This window comes from Protomyctophum parallelum (assembly GCF_964188405.1).
Source record: "Protomyctophum parallelum genome assembly, chromosome: 3".
In the NCBI taxonomy this organism is placed as follows: Eukaryota; Metazoa; Chordata; class Actinopteri; order Myctophiformes; family Myctophidae; genus Protomyctophum; species Protomyctophum parallelum.
This window is the reverse complement of record NC_139698.1, coordinates 41,620,511-41,636,660: the sequence shown is the minus strand read 5'-3', so window position 1 is coordinate 41,636,660 and position 16,150 is coordinate 41,620,511. Positions and strand designations below refer to the sequence as shown.

At 41.5% G+C, this 16,150-nt stretch overlaps 3 protein-coding genes across 3 annotated transcripts; 2 read left to right on the top strand and 1 right to left on the bottom strand.

Annotated features, from left to right (window-relative positions):
• Window positions 1-24: 24 nt before the first annotated feature.
• Window positions 25-7,286, top strand: cfap418 (cilia and flagella associated protein 418). The gene is made up of 6 exons (XM_083760282.1): window positions 25-300; window positions 1,031-1,100; window positions 2,581-2,645; window positions 2,814-2,879; window positions 3,147-3,242; window positions 7,106-7,286. The coding sequence occupies exons 1-6, from the start codon at window positions 161-163 to the stop codon at window positions 7,269-7,271; spliced, it is 603 nt and encodes a 200-aa protein (XP_083616408.1). The 5' UTR covers window positions 25-160; the 3' UTR covers window positions 7,272-7,286.
• A 3,206-nt stretch (window positions 7,287-10,492) lies between these two features.
• Window positions 10,493-16,107, top strand: wdr73 (WD repeat domain 73). Its single transcript, XM_083761645.1, has 8 exons — window positions 10,493-10,596; window positions 10,905-10,972; window positions 11,107-11,192; window positions 11,284-11,372; window positions 11,665-11,729; window positions 12,310-12,471; window positions 14,858-15,229; window positions 15,868-16,107. Exons 1-8 carry the CDS (start codon window positions 10,538-10,540, stop codon window positions 16,104-16,106), a joined length of 1,140 nt encoding a protein of 379 aa, XP_083617771.1. The 5' UTR covers window positions 10,493-10,537; the 3' UTR covers window position 16,107.
• On the bottom strand, window positions 12,975-13,319 carry LOC310856307 (large ribosomal subunit protein eL36-like). Its single transcript, XM_083761649.1, has one exon. It carries the CDS (start codon window positions 13,295-13,297, stop codon window positions 12,980-12,982), a length of 318 nt encoding a protein of 105 aa, XP_083617775.1. The 5' UTR covers window positions 13,298-13,319; the 3' UTR covers window positions 12,975-12,979.
• Window positions 16,108-16,150: the final 43 nt, after the last annotated feature.

The window sequence follows — 16,150 nt, the reverse complement described above, 5'->3', positions numbered from 1 at the left end:
GACACATACTACCAGACAGTTTCTTTGTCACAACATAACCACGTCGTGTCGCTACCTAGCAACGAACAGGATGCGTGGCGTGCTTGGCTGCACCGCTCTGCTCTCAATTTAGCTAGCTAGGCTAGACAGCTAACGCTAGCAGACAGTAGCTACCAACACTATGGATGACGACTTGGACGACCTCCTTGATGAAGTTGAATCAAAGTTTTGTCAGGACGTTTCCATCAGACCTCCAGCTCACACGGATCCTGTTAAATCTGTGAAATGCAATAATGAAAGCGAGGGAAAGAAAACACACAGGCATGTTTACAACATTGGCTAACGTTAGCTAACAGATCAACTATGTGTAATTAAAGTTAATTTCGAATATCCTGCCTTGCATTTTCTGTACGTTTATCTTCTGGAGCTTAACTATGTTAAATGCCCAATCCAAAATGTCCAGTGTTTACAAACATTACAGCCCCCATGTACAGGTACAGCACATAATAATGTGCTGTGCATGGGGGCTGTAATGTTTGTTACTATATTATGTATCGTGTATCTGTTGTCAAATACTTGCCATGGAGAGCTGTTTTAATCTAGATTTAATGAAAACATGCCATGGTCATGGCTCTAGCATCGTTATGCTAGGTTTATAGGTGGGTGAAATTCGATTTTGTGCAAGCTCCATCATTATTTCCAGAAAGGAGAAGGAGGGGGTTAGTGAGGGTGGGGGTGCAAAGGACAAATAAATAAAAGCTATCTACATAATACACATAGCATATCCATCCAGTACAGTATGTACATACCAACATTGCAGCAAGTATATTATATACTGTTAATTAAATTAGACATCAAGGTGCAAAAACTGTCAGCGCTAGTATAATAATATCACCTTGAAGGAGAATGTCAGAAATTTAAATGAGAAGAACATGCATGTCTATTAAGCTATAGCAAATATATTCATGTACACCATACCAACACCATAAGCTGATATAATAAGTATTATGACATGGACTTGTGTTTTCCTGTTGTGCCTTAAATATCTTAGAAGTGACACCGAAGATATTGATGCGTTACTAGAAGATCTGTTAGACGAGGACTATGACTCTCATCCAAAGGTGAGTGTGAGCAAAACCTACTGCTACAGTACTTAGGGGGGCCAGTCTCAATGTCCCACTGTAAATGGAAGTACATGAGTATTAATTTGGACGAGCGGTGGTCCAATAAGAAGGTTGTTATTTATAAGTAGTTTCAGTTATTTATAGTGCAGGAAGCGTAAACGGGCAGCGAACATCAAACACTCAAATTAATTTAGTTGCGTATTCATAGGACTTTGTTAGATAACATTATAGCAACAACTCATTGTGAAATGCTGTCCCATTTCTCTTTTACTACATTTTAAGAACCTTGAGCTGAACTCAGGTGATGTTAACTGAAGTCTGAGGGTTCAGTCAGTGCTGTGGGCAACTGGACATAGTGTGTACATTGAGATTGTACAACAAAATAAATACATTTTGGGCCACAAGGCCTTCGTCAGGTCTGAAGTTGAGACCTGAAATGTTGACTTCTAATCATAATATAATGAGAAACCATGTGAGAATGTGTGCAGGTTTCTGTAGCCTACCTTTCATCCTAGATGAAATATCTGTACACGTTTTTATTTTTATGTGGGCACCCCACGTTGCTATTTTGAAAGAATGAAAGGGCACATAATTTAAGATGTGCATGTGACCAAAAGACATAAATGCACTAACCTAGCTCAGTGATGTAAATAGGATTTCAATGTAATTGGTCTTTTAGATGGGTCCCAGGGACATTTTAGGAGTCCTACTTAAACAACGTTAGAGTACAGTGAGTACAGTATTGCATCCAAGGACTCGTGGAGGGTGACATGATTGCATCCTGTGTTAATTTAGTGAGTCTAAAGCCCAAGCCACACCAAAGGGTCAGGTTACCTTAAAACGTTTTTAAGGTAAACCACACCAATGCAACTCATTGAGTTGTACTGTACTGTACTGGCACACCCGAAAGCATCATATATACAGTTAATATGTGTGTGTGTGTGTGTGTGTGTGTGTGTGTGTTTTTGTGTGTGTTAGGTGGTGAAAAACAACCATGCTGTTTTCGTGCTCATACCCAGGCACCCAGCCAGCCACCCACCCACCCACACACATAGCTCCGTAAGGGAGAGGTTGCACCACTCAAAAAAGTTTTGTCCCGACCGACCCTTTGGTGTGGTTTGGGCTTCAGGATGTAGGATCCAGGCTATTTGAATCACTGCTAGCTAAATTGCTGGCACAATCGTCCAGTCTTCTTCAGATTAGTGTTTTGCTTCACATTTATGTTACTCAGATTTCACACATATTGGTATATTTTAATAACTAGTCCTTACCCGTTCTGAATATATGAACAGCAAATGATGTTCGCCAGATGGGGCAGTAGAGAGTACTCTCTGCTGCCTCGAGTCAGTAGTCAGGTTAATATAAGGAAGTGTAGGCTACAGACTGAAGGACAGACAGAGTGACTGACTGACTGACATTTTTTGGTGATTTTATAGATACCGATAGATAGATATGATGAATTTTCCTATACTTTCAGACTGGGCAGCTGTCAAAAGGACCTGAGACGGGCAAGAAGCCGTTGCCTCAAATAGGAGGGAAAAAGTAAGTGTGTTTGTGTGTACATACACACCTTTCTGGGAAGAACTACTGTATGATTTAGTATAATTTTGCAGGGGCAATTATGTATATCATTAACTTTAAAACGTTTTTTTATTCGTCTATTATTGTTATGTTATTTGTCGTACATTATGCTGTCCTTTGTGAATACAGATGCTGTCCAGTTTTTCTTGGAGGAAGCTCCGTCACAAACGGCATTGGAACGGCTATATCAAAAAGGTGCTCAGATTAATTGTATATTCAATTTCCAATTTTCACACTGACAGTGGAGGAAACCATGCAAGATACCAATCTGCTCATCAGGAGCACTTAAACCTGCTCAAACCTGCTGTAACAGTCAGACTCCCACCTGTGCCCTGCATTCCATTTGTGTGCCTTTTTGCTGGCCTCCTTTTTGCACTTAAATTGTTTCAGTGAGCAAATATCGCTTTGTGCTCACAGACACAGACATTGTAATAGAAAATAAATATTAATCTCTGTTAACAGGTCATGCGACCAGTTGAGGTGCACATCATGTGACTTCCGTGTGCTTTTATTTGATGACTATGCATGGGACACCTCCTGTGATTACCTGTTCCTGAGGTGAGTCTCCACATGAGCATCAGAGTTTTGTCACTTGTGGTCAAAGTCGAGTGATGCAGGGGTGAACTACCTGCGCTCCACTAGTCAAGGGGTTTGAAGCCACCGCGATGCATCCGACTTGCCGAGTGTCTATAGGGTGTAAAAACGTGTATGTCACCAAGAGGGGGGTGGCATCTGAAAAGCTAGCGGCGCCATTCTTGTGGGCTTTAAACTCTAGCCCACATCACTCAGAATAGAGTGACGGTGGTATGTTTTTGTAAATATTGAGCTCGTGCTTGGCGACAACATAGTGAACCAACACCAGGATGGATAGAAAGAACGTCAGGACCAAATACCTTACAAGGACAAGGAAAATGTTGTGAACAAACACGGCTGTGCTTAGATACTTTGTTGAACGTTATGTCTCTGCGCCCGTGCGCCATACAGCCGAGATCCAAGCCATTCTACGTCTTTTTGTAAACTCGTCAATCTGGGTTCCTTGATGCTGTCTCCATGCTGGAAAGCTGAAAATCTAATTCCGTTTTCTGGCTCATTCCCTCGACGTGACCTTCTGTGGCACTTATTTACTGAGCAAGTCTGCACCATTGTGAGGTCAGTTTAAAAAAAAAACGTATACAAGCACACTGGATGTTGTTCAGTAGAGAGAAGGCGGGAGGGGAGGGAGGGTGTGTGTGTGTGTATAATAATATTCACATGCCATGTGTATTTGTACTGTATATATGCAGCAGTGGGAGGGATTATTTGGCATAATGACTAAATTGAGGACAAAAAGAGGTAAAAAGAATTGGCTACACAAAATGTATTAAAATAAATGAAAGTCCAAAGGCCACATTCCAAGGTCAAGGATCTCAACACTTTTAAATTAAATCATATTCCTCAGTTAATATTTCTTGAGGTTTTCAACATAACATTATTTGAGTATATAATTAAAGATACTAGACCTGTACGTGCCCGTCGGCCACCGGCCTACTTGAGAACGATGCAACGTGTCATAGCACCCATTTTAACTGTCTGTCTGTGTCCCAAATGGAGATCTCTGTATCTGTCTGTCTGCCTGTGTCTGAAGAGTGCTGCAAACTGACAGTGAAAAGTGGACTGGTTAAGTAATCAATAGACCTTGCGGTAAGCCCCACCTGCTCGCGCGGAAATGGAACTGGTAGGGTTTTAAAAATATATATATAACTGTAGAATGCTACTGACATCTGTGCAACACACTTGAAAACAAAGACTTGCATTGTGGGTTTGAGCTGACAGGAACTTTTTGATGTCAATCAATCAAGTCACCTTAATTCAAGTGGCAGGTACAAAAATACATTTTTATATTTAAATTATATATATTTTTAGGGGCATGTCATGTGTTCTACCTGCACAGCCTTTGTGATCTACTGGTAGATCACAATCTACCTTGTAGACCCCTGGTCTAAACTAATTTGAATTTAGGAACGGCAAAGAAAATCCAAGATTAAACGGTTAAACAAGCGTTTAAATAGCTTTAGTGAGCAAGGTCTATTGGCAGGTGTGGGGTTGACATGGCAATCAATTGGCTGAGGCAGAGGCTGGAAATTGCACAGGTGAGGGGACTTGGCCTCATTAGGTCCACTGGCACAGCCTGACCAGAGCCTTTTGTGGTGGTTCTGGAGAACCGTGGGTCCGACCGACTCGATACCGGGCACTCCCTGTGGGGGTGTGGAACACTCTGTGGGGCAAACGGATCTCGAGTTATGTGCATTACAATCCGTACACACACGCAGACACACGCAGACACACACACACACACACACACACACACACACACACACACACACACACACACACACGCAGACACACAGAGATGTGGCACATTTATAGTAGGATAGCAGCCTGCCTTGCAGAAATTAAAATACAAGTTTGGCCTTGCATGATTATTTATTGATTTGGTCAGAAGGTGGCAGTATTGAACCATGTAACTAAATTTAACTAAATTATTCATGCTTCGCTCTCTGAACCAATACAAATAGCCTACACACATCTGGTGGCCACCGTGGACTGGGCTATAGTAGGCTGAAATTATTTCTTATTGGATGCACGATGCAGAGCCTTTGCTTGCTGGTGACGTACGTGGTGCAGTTGATGCAACAATGATAAGTTATTATTAACACAGTGATATAAAAACATTGGATAGATACCCGTATAGATTCCAGGCGCAAGCTGCATTTCTCACCTATATTATAGTAAAAATGATATGCGCTAATGAGGGGTGACGTCATCGTTTCTCTAAAGCTCCGTTTGCATTACTACACAGATCCACTGATCCGGATATTTTGGAAAATCTTCCCTTATTTATCCGTTTCCAAAAACCCCCGTTTGAGTGGCTGAAAACGCCGTTTGCGTGTGGCTGATAGGCCCAAACGCACAAAAAAAAGCGTTTGGCAAAATACCCATATACTGAACTGAAGGTGTAGCACAGGCCCAAGTGTCTTGCTCAGGGACACATTGATGAGAGCTGGAATCTCCGGAGTCCTAGGTGGGCTCACTAACCATTCAGCACATTAGACTCAACAGAAAAATGTGTCCGAAGTTGTGCACTAGAGGAATGTAAGTCACAAATATAGATTACATCTTGAAATTACCTATTAGATTATGCGATATATTCTGTGCAAAGTTGATATTTTGGGTGGCACTACAAGCAAGTAAGTCGCCAAAATCGGTAGGATTAATCCTTGCTGAGCAAATTCCCATCAGATATTGAGATATTGTGTGTGTTGTTGGAGATTTTTTGGCCTGAGGTTGTCACCTGAGAAAAGGCTGTTGTTGTATAACTCCCTTCACATTGTGTGTGTATTGCTGATGTCCTAACATAGTGCAGTGTCAACTGTGAAGTCATGCTGCAGTTATCCAGAACTAGTGAGCGTCATTTTTTGGTGTCGGACCTAACTTGATGTGTTCTCTGTGACCTGACCACACATTTAAACAGTCTTTCACAAAGAAGTAAACCTGGGAAGTGTGACATTTTAACACTAACAGGAAGTCACATGTCTTCATGTCTACAATGATGATGAGGAAATACGTAGGTGACTTCTTGGCTTTCACCCGACATGACGACCACTGTGCTTCTGTTTCCATTTTGTATTCACACGTCGTGCAGGTTGTGGGAGGAAGAAAACTTAATTCCTGGTGACATGTCACTTGTTACACTAATATGAGCTGGCAGTCCAGCATGATAATTACCAAGAACATTCTCACAGCAGAGATGTGCAAAGACTTGGAGGAGTGGGAGTTTTATCAATACCTGATTACCTTAGTGTTACATAAACGCACAGGAATAAGATGGCGACATACCTGTAGTCCTGGTCTTTTTATTATTTTAACCTTTTTAACCTTTCTTACGCTTACAGCAAATGTAGTTGTAGGATGCAATTGTATTCAGTTGAATAATAAATAAAACATACTATTAGATTTGTAGTTTCTATTTGGTGCAGATTATATTATTGTATTTTATATTTGGACAATAATTCTTTGACAGATTTATTTTCCTGAATATGTCTTATTTCTTTTTTTATGTGTGTTCCTACATATGGCTGCTCTCTTCTCTGACTGACAAATGTCTTGACAATAAAATATTTAAATTTATATATATATATATATATATATATATATATATATATATATATAAATATTTAAATTTAAAAAGATTGGGTCCACGTTGAACCAGAATTGGAATAACTATGAAGTCAATTCTATGAATGCAGTGATGGTGCCGTGGTTACAATGGAACATTTTAGATGTTAGCCTTTATTATATTGATAGCTTTTGGTTTTGTCATTTCTTGCTTTCTTGCTTGCTTTCTTTGACTGACTTCACTGATTTACTGATTGCCTTTCCAGAAACAACATGCCAGACAGTCAGAAGCTGAGGGCCAAATTGAAGAGGAAAAGAGGGACACGGGCATATGCCTGTCAATGCAGCTGGTTCTCATCTGAAGATTTAGCAGACCTGAGGGACCAGACACAGCTTAAATGGGTGTGTGCGGCACACATGATACCTGAATAGTGGACATACAAGTCTTGAGATGTGGTCTCTCTCTCTCTCTCAAAATCACCAAAGATTTAAACACTTACATAGTCTCAATACTGTTCAAACAACCAACCAATGTTATGGTTTTTAAATCAAAATCTTTTCTCTAAGAAAATATTAATGTGCAAGTGGCAGTACAGTAGCCAGCATTGTGGGACCTACAAATGATTTAAGCAATATTACACGAGAGGGTGTTGTTTAACGTGATTATTGCCACGACAGGGATGCGGTCAGGAACGAGACGAAGTCGAGTTCCGCAAGCATCACTGAACACTGAACACCCTCAAGTGTAATATTGCAATTCTACAACAGTTACCCTTAAAACAAAGAAAATCGCTGAAAAATATATTTTTTTTAATGACAGATGTAGTCACTACGACCACAAATGTCCAAAGAAACTAGCTAGCCTAGCCACCGAGTTTGCTAGCGCTCTGGGAAAACAGAGCGGCTGAATTATTTGTTTTGATTAGGTGGTGAACAGTAGTGGTTTGATCAACGGCTAGAAACCGTTTCAACCAATCAGATTGCTTCCTCTTAACGACCTGTTGTAGAATTGATGTAATTGCCTGTTAGTTCAATTCAAGTACAGTAACCATATAGAAGCCAGATTTAGATGTTAATGGTTTCTTACTTTCAAAACACTTCCTGAAGGCGTACAAGTCAAGCAATATGTGTTGAGTAGCCTAAGTTTAATTCAGAACAGAATATGTCTGACATGTATATATTTTTATATTGTTAAATGTCAGAATTAAAGTATTTATATTGAGTACCTATGTGTGTACAGTATACTAATGGGATCTTCCAATTGATGATTTCTCTTGACTCTGAATAAAGACGTTGTTCCAGGTCTTATCTCATTGTGTATTAGAATGCAAAAGTGCACATATCAAATTATTAAAACCGCAATGGGAGAAAGTACAGAAGCTGCAAACTGGAGTTATTGTCCAGTCCAACCATCTGCTGTCCAACTCTCAGATGCTGTTCTGTTGCTTAATGTTTGATTAAATATTATGGCTAATGCAGCTTGTCCTGATATTTAACAGACTTGGAAATCATAAACTTCATCCATCCATTCATCTTCAACCGCTTATCCGTAGTCGGGTCGTAGGGGCAACATCTCTACCAGAGTGTTCCAGACGTCCCTCTCCAGGGCAACATTAGTGACTTCCTCCTGGGATATCCCGAGACGTTCCAAGGCCAGTGAGTCGAAGTGTTTCCTCCAACTGCGCCTTGGCCTGCCCCAGGGTCTCCTCCCACAGTGGGACGTGCCTCAAGGAACTCCCTAGGGAGACGCCCGAGAGGCATCCTAACCAGATGCCCGAACCACCTCCTTTCCAGGCGAAGAAGCAGCGACTCTACTCCGAGTCTCTCTCGTGTGACTGAACTTCTCACCCTATCTCTAAGGGAGATGCCAGCCACCCGTCGAAGAAAACTCATTTCGGACACTTGTATTCGCGACCTTATTCTTTCGGTCATGACCCACACTTCATGACCATAGGTGAGAGTAGGAACAAAGATTGCTCGGTAGACAGAGAGCTTTGCCTTCTGGCTCAACTCTTTTCGTCAGTACAGCGACTGCAATACTGCCCCTGCTGCTCCGATTCTCCGGCTGATCTCCTTCTCCGTCCTCCCCTCACTCGTGAACAAGACCCCAAGATACTTGAACTCATTCCCTACCCGGAATGCACAATCCACCGGTTTCCTGCTGAGAACCATGGCCTCAGATTTGGAGACACTGATCCTCATCCCAGCTGCCGTACACTCGGCTGCGAACCGGTCCAGTGCGAGCTGAAGGTCTTGGACCGATGGTGCCATCAGGACCACATCATCTGCAAAGCAGTGATGGCTGTGATGCAACCCTTAACTCACCAAGCCAAATAGCAAATACCCTCTCCGCCACGACTTCGCCTTGAGATCCTGTCCATGAAAATCACAAAGAGGATAGGTGACAATGTGCAGCCCTGGCGGAGGCCAACCCCCACTGGAAACGAATCCGACTTACTTCCAAGCACTTTAGAGATTCCAGTAAAATATACTGCTAAATAACAAGCTACGTTCAGTCAGTATGGTAAAAGGTAAGAAGATCCAATCATTTGTGTATCATTAACTTGTCTTTAAACTATCCATCTTTAAAATATTGTAGATTCAAGCAGCTTTTTAAATGTGTGTGCCTATGCAAGTATGCATTGTGTATGCTTGGGTGGTAACCCCAGCAGCCACACATTGAGACAGCATACTGTATGGTAACTTTTCTTTTGGATTTATTCATTTAGTTTATATTTATTTTCAGTATTACATAGGCCTACAAACACATTTGTTAAGATAAGTTGTGCTGTTATTTGTTAAAGAAAACGCTATTTTAAACAAACACTGAAGTCTCCCTGTGTCTCTCTTGCTGACCAACACTGTCCCTGGCAATGCTCATTGGCCTGTGTACACTGTCCATGTAATCCATGCATGCATGCATACATACATACAGTAATATGTAATAGTAATACCTGTCTGCCTGTAAGTGTGCACATGCATTGATTCATGTTGGCGATGAGGCTATTCCAATTTCCAACTGTCTGAAGACTAAGAGCCTTCTAGGCTCTTAGTCTTCAGACAGTTCCTTTCTAGGCTCTAGGCCCTAGAGCCTAGAAAGGAAAGATGTTGCAAGTGGCCTGGAGCACATCAACAACCATGCTTCCTGGCAAGTTGAAGCTCTTGTACATGCAGGTCTCAAACAAAGGTGGAAAAGCTGGGGAGACTGATGATCAGAGTTCCATTGTCAAGGAGAGATGACATACTATTTGTGATTTGATTGAATGAGACATAAGAGAGAGAGTGACAGCAGCTCTTCTCTTGAACATCAGGAAAGGACAATAGCTGGAAGATTGCAGAGGTGGAGGAGAATGTCAACAGCCAGTGTGATGAATGAGTGATGATGATGATGAGTTATTGAATTCCTGGTATCCCTGTGTAGTTCTGATTTTTAGCACTGCGTGGTTGTGTACACTCCCTCCCTGTGCTGTGTAACAATCATAATTTGAGTGCGCAGTCAGTGCCTAAGAATATAATAGCAAATCATGCCACTCCGGTACAATAGGTGGCGGTATAGTATTGGTTTGTCGTTCATCAGAACTGCCTCGAGTCAAAGAGAATCTCTTTGCTCTAGTTCAGTCAGTTTACATTTGGAGTTTCAAACGGTGCAAGGCAAGAAACGTGCAAGAAAGAACAAGACTGATTCCACTGGTAGTGAAATGGACGAAACCGTGCTTGATGACGTTCTTGATGACTGGTTTATAGAGTCGCTCAAAACGTAAGACATATAAAATGTGTATGTATGATATCCAATCGGTTGAAATTAAACCCCATACTTAGAAGGCTGTTAGTGTTATATGCGACTTTCAAAACATTTCCCTTCTTGTGATTTAGCCTACTATTCACTATTTATTTACAGCAGTGTGATCAGTGTGTAGTTCTATCTGTCTCTGTCTGTCTGTCTGTCTGTCTGTCTGTCTGCCTGCCTGTCTGCCTGTCTGTCTGTCTGCCTGCCTGCCTGCCTGCTTGCAATGGGGTATTCTATATTGTTTGCAAAGATCATACTGTCCACACCTATTCCTCTAGATACAAGGACCTGCATGTCTATCAACTGGAATATCCCACCAGGGTCATAGACTGGACATCAGAAAGAAGTGGGTAAATGATGATTATGACAGCATAATAAGATTGTTACTCATTAACTAGTACAATCATTATTATTATACAACAGTAGTTTACAGACTACAATATCATTCTGAAGGAGATTGTTTTGTTTTTGTCTTTATAGCTGTCTGTGTGGCAGGCTATCGACCATCTAAAAGTGAAATGTTAGAGCTGCACATGCCTCTGAAACTCCTTGCCGATGAAAACAAGGTAATGTATAGAATCTAAAGAGCTTAAGCTTTTACCATTATAAATATTGCACAGCGTCACTCACTGCTGCTACTTTGTTGGATGTGTTCAGGGTCTCTGTGCAGATCGGGATTTCAAAGTGGTTCGTAGCTGTTTCACAGGAGGCCCTATTCACACCCTCAAACACGTTCCAGGAACACGGTAGGTAGGGTCTCAGGGCAGTGAGTGGTCTTACATGCATGATTTATCTACACTAGTACACTGTACAGGATTACTGTGTGAGGTCCCTTCATGCAATAATGCTTCAATTCCAATGGGTAGGTAATGGTATACCTTATTTAGGCGACAGTCTTGCCCTAAACAAAAACAGAATACCACATAAAATAAACCATGAATGCAGCTTCAATCCCAAATATTTTTTCTACATGATTTTAATAATACAATAATTTAAAGGTAGCCTTTTGATATTAATATTTCCTTGTATTCATTAAAGGTGTATTGTTACCAATGATGGGCTTACCTCAAGACTGCAACTGTGGGATAGAGTGGAAGATAGTGGTAAGTGGCCTTTTCAATGCACATAAAAGATAATTGGTGTATTCATATAAATATGAATTAACTCAACACAGAATTTCCATTTGGTAATGAAATATACCATACTTCATTTTCTCTGGTTTTAATCTTTAAACTAATGACTGCTGGGTTTATTCATATATGCACATATTCATCCTGGGAGATACAGGACAATGCCAAGGTTTTTATTATACAATGGTTCACAATCACCAGTTATTCACATTCACACTTTGCATTACATTGGATTTGGACCTCCCAGAACAAAAACATGTTTACAAACTCAAGTAGTTGGGGCTTAATAGACTTTCTGAAAGATGTACTACATATCTGCAGCACCTATATTCTGTTAACGTTTATCCTCATCATCATTTATTTAACTCACGACCATGATCACATGGTATGGAGCACAGATTCATAAAAGTATACACAATATACATACAGCTGCACCACACAACTGTAATTGCTGCTAAATACCTGTTGTGCATGCGTGCGTGCGTATAAGTTAACATCAACTCATTCCTCCAACATGATTGATACCTTCCTGTGTCTTCTTCTCCAATGACAGATGTGATAAGAAAGACTGGCGACATTGAGTCCAAGGCTGTAGTAGAAAGAGGCAGCAAAATTGCAGTTGGATCAATGTCAGAACCCAGCGTTCTTCATGGGTCTCTGATCAGCAACATTGAACTTACTGAACTATCCTCAGGAAAGTCTGTCTATGCACTGGGTAAGCTGTAAGCTGGGTGGTTTGTTTTTGTAAAGGTTAAAATGAGAAACAATAGGCATATGTCAGTTGGGAACATATGCCTCTCTGGTTAAGCAATACTTATTGTACTGTAACAATCGCCCTTCTTACATTAAGGCGAATCACTACTAAGGAAAATTAAACAACGGGATCGTAGGGTTGTATCTGTAGTACATAGAGTTGTCACGAAATGAGAGATTGTCATCATAATCAACGGTGTTCAGTTGAACCAGTGCACAGTGCGTCTGTCCCTGTCTCTCTCCCTATGAAATAAAATAAATAAACAGGCAAACAAACTAAAACCAAGAAATAATAATCACTTTCAAAATCCCTCCCGCCCCAAACAAGCGTTACGTCTACAAACAACAAACAACCACCCCAAAGTCAGCTGTGCAAAACCGCGCTCAGTGTTGTTAAATAAATAATAAAGTCTGCGTCCTCTTCTTTAATTAAACGCCAAGCGTGCACAAATTATTTCAAATGAGCCAGATCAGTCCTTTTTGGCAGCAGCCTTTCTCATTGCGGCCAGGACGTTGCTTAGCTCTTCACGCTTTCTCTTGGCGCGGATGTGAGTGCCAATCCTCTTCTTGATGAACTTCAAGGCTCTCTTGTCCTTGGACACCTTGAGCAGCTCCATGGCTCGCCTCTCATATGGAGCAAATCCACAAACTTCGCGGATCATGTCACGCACAAACTTAGAATGTTTTGTGAGACAACCACGTCTGCGGCTGTGCTTTGGCGCGGTCACATTCTTGGTGACAGGGTGGCCTTTGTTGAGGCCTACGGCCATAGGGTAGCGTATTGCCATGTCGTATTTCTTTAATGGCGGTCGAGCCATAAACACCCTGTCACTAAATAGTGTGTATTATCATAGCAGGCCAGTCTATAACGCTATGTAGTACTATGATGTCATATTGATGACAACGGACAGATACAGTTATCTCCATATAGGGGCATGAAGGGGACTGACTCAGAGAGAGACGGACACCCAGACAAATAAAGAGATTTGTGGATTTTGAAGTTCTGTACAACCACCGGTCCTACTGACCTCCCACTTGGCACACCTCAGCGATACACGTGGCAAGTTTGAAGTCGATCGGTTGGTCATGAAGTGTGGGTCATGACCGAAAGAATAAGGTCGCGAATACAAGCGGCTGAAATGAGTTTTCTTCAACGGGTGGCTGGCATCTCCCTTAGAGATAGAGATGTTCAGTCACGCGAGAGAGACTCGGATTAGTGCTTCTTCGCCTGGAAAGGAGCAAGCCGAGGTGGTTCGGGCATCTGGTTAGGATGCCTCTTGGGCGTCTCCCTAGGGAGGTCCTCGAGGCACGGCCCACTGGGAGGAGACCCCGGGGCAGACCAAGGCGCAGTTGGAGGAAACACATCGACTCACTGGCCTTGGAACGTCTCGGGATCCCCCAGGAGGAAGTCACTAAAATGTATTTAATTTTAATTGTGTTGTAGAACATTATGAATAAAAATTACATTTCTGTTTTAGGCTTTGTAAACAAGTTGCACAGGGCAGATATGACAAATAACCTTTTAATAACTTTATACCTTCGATCTACAAGCTTAAAAAAGCTGAGCATTTTTCAACATGGAAATGATCATGACGATTATGCAGAAAATAATTGATTATCTCAAATAACTGCGATTAGGCAATTATGTACTAAATGTGACAGGCCTAGTTATAAGTACACTGTACAATCATCACAGGGAGTTTCCAAAATCCAAATAAATGAGTGCTGAATGCTGATATGATTTGTCAGATGTTATGGACTCTGTCATGAAAGCTGTGTACTGTGTATAGAGGCTGTCATGGCCAGAAAGTAGTTTTCTTGCCACTCAGTAGGCATTCCCGCATATCTTCCGGGTATGATGATGATGTCATGTGCATACCCTCTTATTAGGGAATCCCTGTTTCATCTCTATACCAGCTAAGGGGTCCTTTGCCTGAAAAACGTTGAAGACCCCATGGTTAGACTGTTATCGGGATATGCAGAGACTGTGCAACAATGAAACGCTGACGAAGGCTCCAAGCCGAAACGCGTACGTTGTGCTGTCTGCAGCATACTATGCCAACCAGAAAATAATAAAAGTGCCTTAAATGACATGTCCGTGGGTGCTGGTATTCTTTAACTTTCCCCGACCGCGTAAGAATGTATAGACAGTGAGACGAATTGGAGTTGTGCGGGCTTCCTTTCTTCAATGCAGATTCTGTGCATTTATAGAAGTGCAGAGCATGACTTATGAATGTAAAATGATAACACCAGCTAGAAAATAAATATGTATATTTTGGTACAGTGAATAATGAACTTCAAGTGAATAGTTTTCAGGTTGCTATTTATTATCTTTTTCTTGTTCATAGAAACGGACACCACAGACATATTGAGCTCCTTGCATTTGATGAACAACCATGTGTTCCTTGCCTGCACTTGCAATGGGGACCTATATGTAGTGGATACACGGACACCAACTGTTCCACAGCCCATACCAGCAGTAGATGGTAAGGATGCTGTCCACTGGTGTATGGATGTGTCCACGGACCAGTCCTCTCCAGTCCCAGCATGCTGTAAGGTCGCACGGCTGTCCTCATCCAGACAAGTTATAGTGTCTGATCTCAGGGATCTGAGAACAGCTGTGCATCAGGCCAAATTGGACCTTCAAACTGATGGCCCTATTACTGAATTCATGAATCTGTCATGGGCACCGGCGCTGGACAACTGCATTGCTGTGTCAGGTATGGAAACTGTCATTTTCAATCTATTTTGTTTTACTTTTGATCATACAATGCACTAGTACCTTAAAGGTATATTCAGTGATTTCACTCAAAAAACCCTAGGTTTCGTTTTTGGCTGGGACCTAAGCCTTTCGTCCAATCAGGATAGAGAGTCAAAAACTAAACCTAAGGTTTTTTGACCCCCAGGGGTTAACTGGGGACAGGGAGGAACTCCTTATATGGTCAGCACACTCTATAGTAGAGAGGATTATCACAACAAAACAAAAAAATAAGTGATATTTGAATTAAGTGAAATCACTGAATATACCTTTAACCCATTTAGACCGGAGGGTGGAGGCAAATTCACAAAATACCTTATAAATCCGTTAGTTTTCTGAAAAACTAAGACAATTATATATATATTCAAAATTAAAAAAGAAATTGATGTTGCTTCATACTGTATATAACAGGTGTTCCAGAGTTTAAAGGTATAGCCAAATCTAAAAGTATATTCCAGGTTAATTAGGTGATTGAAAACGTAAGTCTTGTACATAACAAACGGGTCATGGTGAAATCATATTGAGCACTGTTAATTGAAATGCTTGCACTTGTCACTCAGCATCACATCTGTGTATTTTACAATAATTTTCCTCTGCTAGGTTTTAACCCAGCGGTACAGATCTATAACACTTCCACTTGGTCAGCAGAGTCAAAGGAAACTAAGCCACTGTTTGAGCACCATGGTCATATGACAGCAGTAGACTCGAAGACTTCTTTGCCTGCCTTTATCACCTGCCATGTATGGCACCCTAGTCGGCCCCGGACTGTCCTCTCTGCTGCCACAGACGGCTCTGTTCACGTGTGGGACTGGATTCATAAAACGCCACCTAACCTCTAACAGTCAAGAACCAAGACGTTTTGCATTTGCAATGTTTATTCATT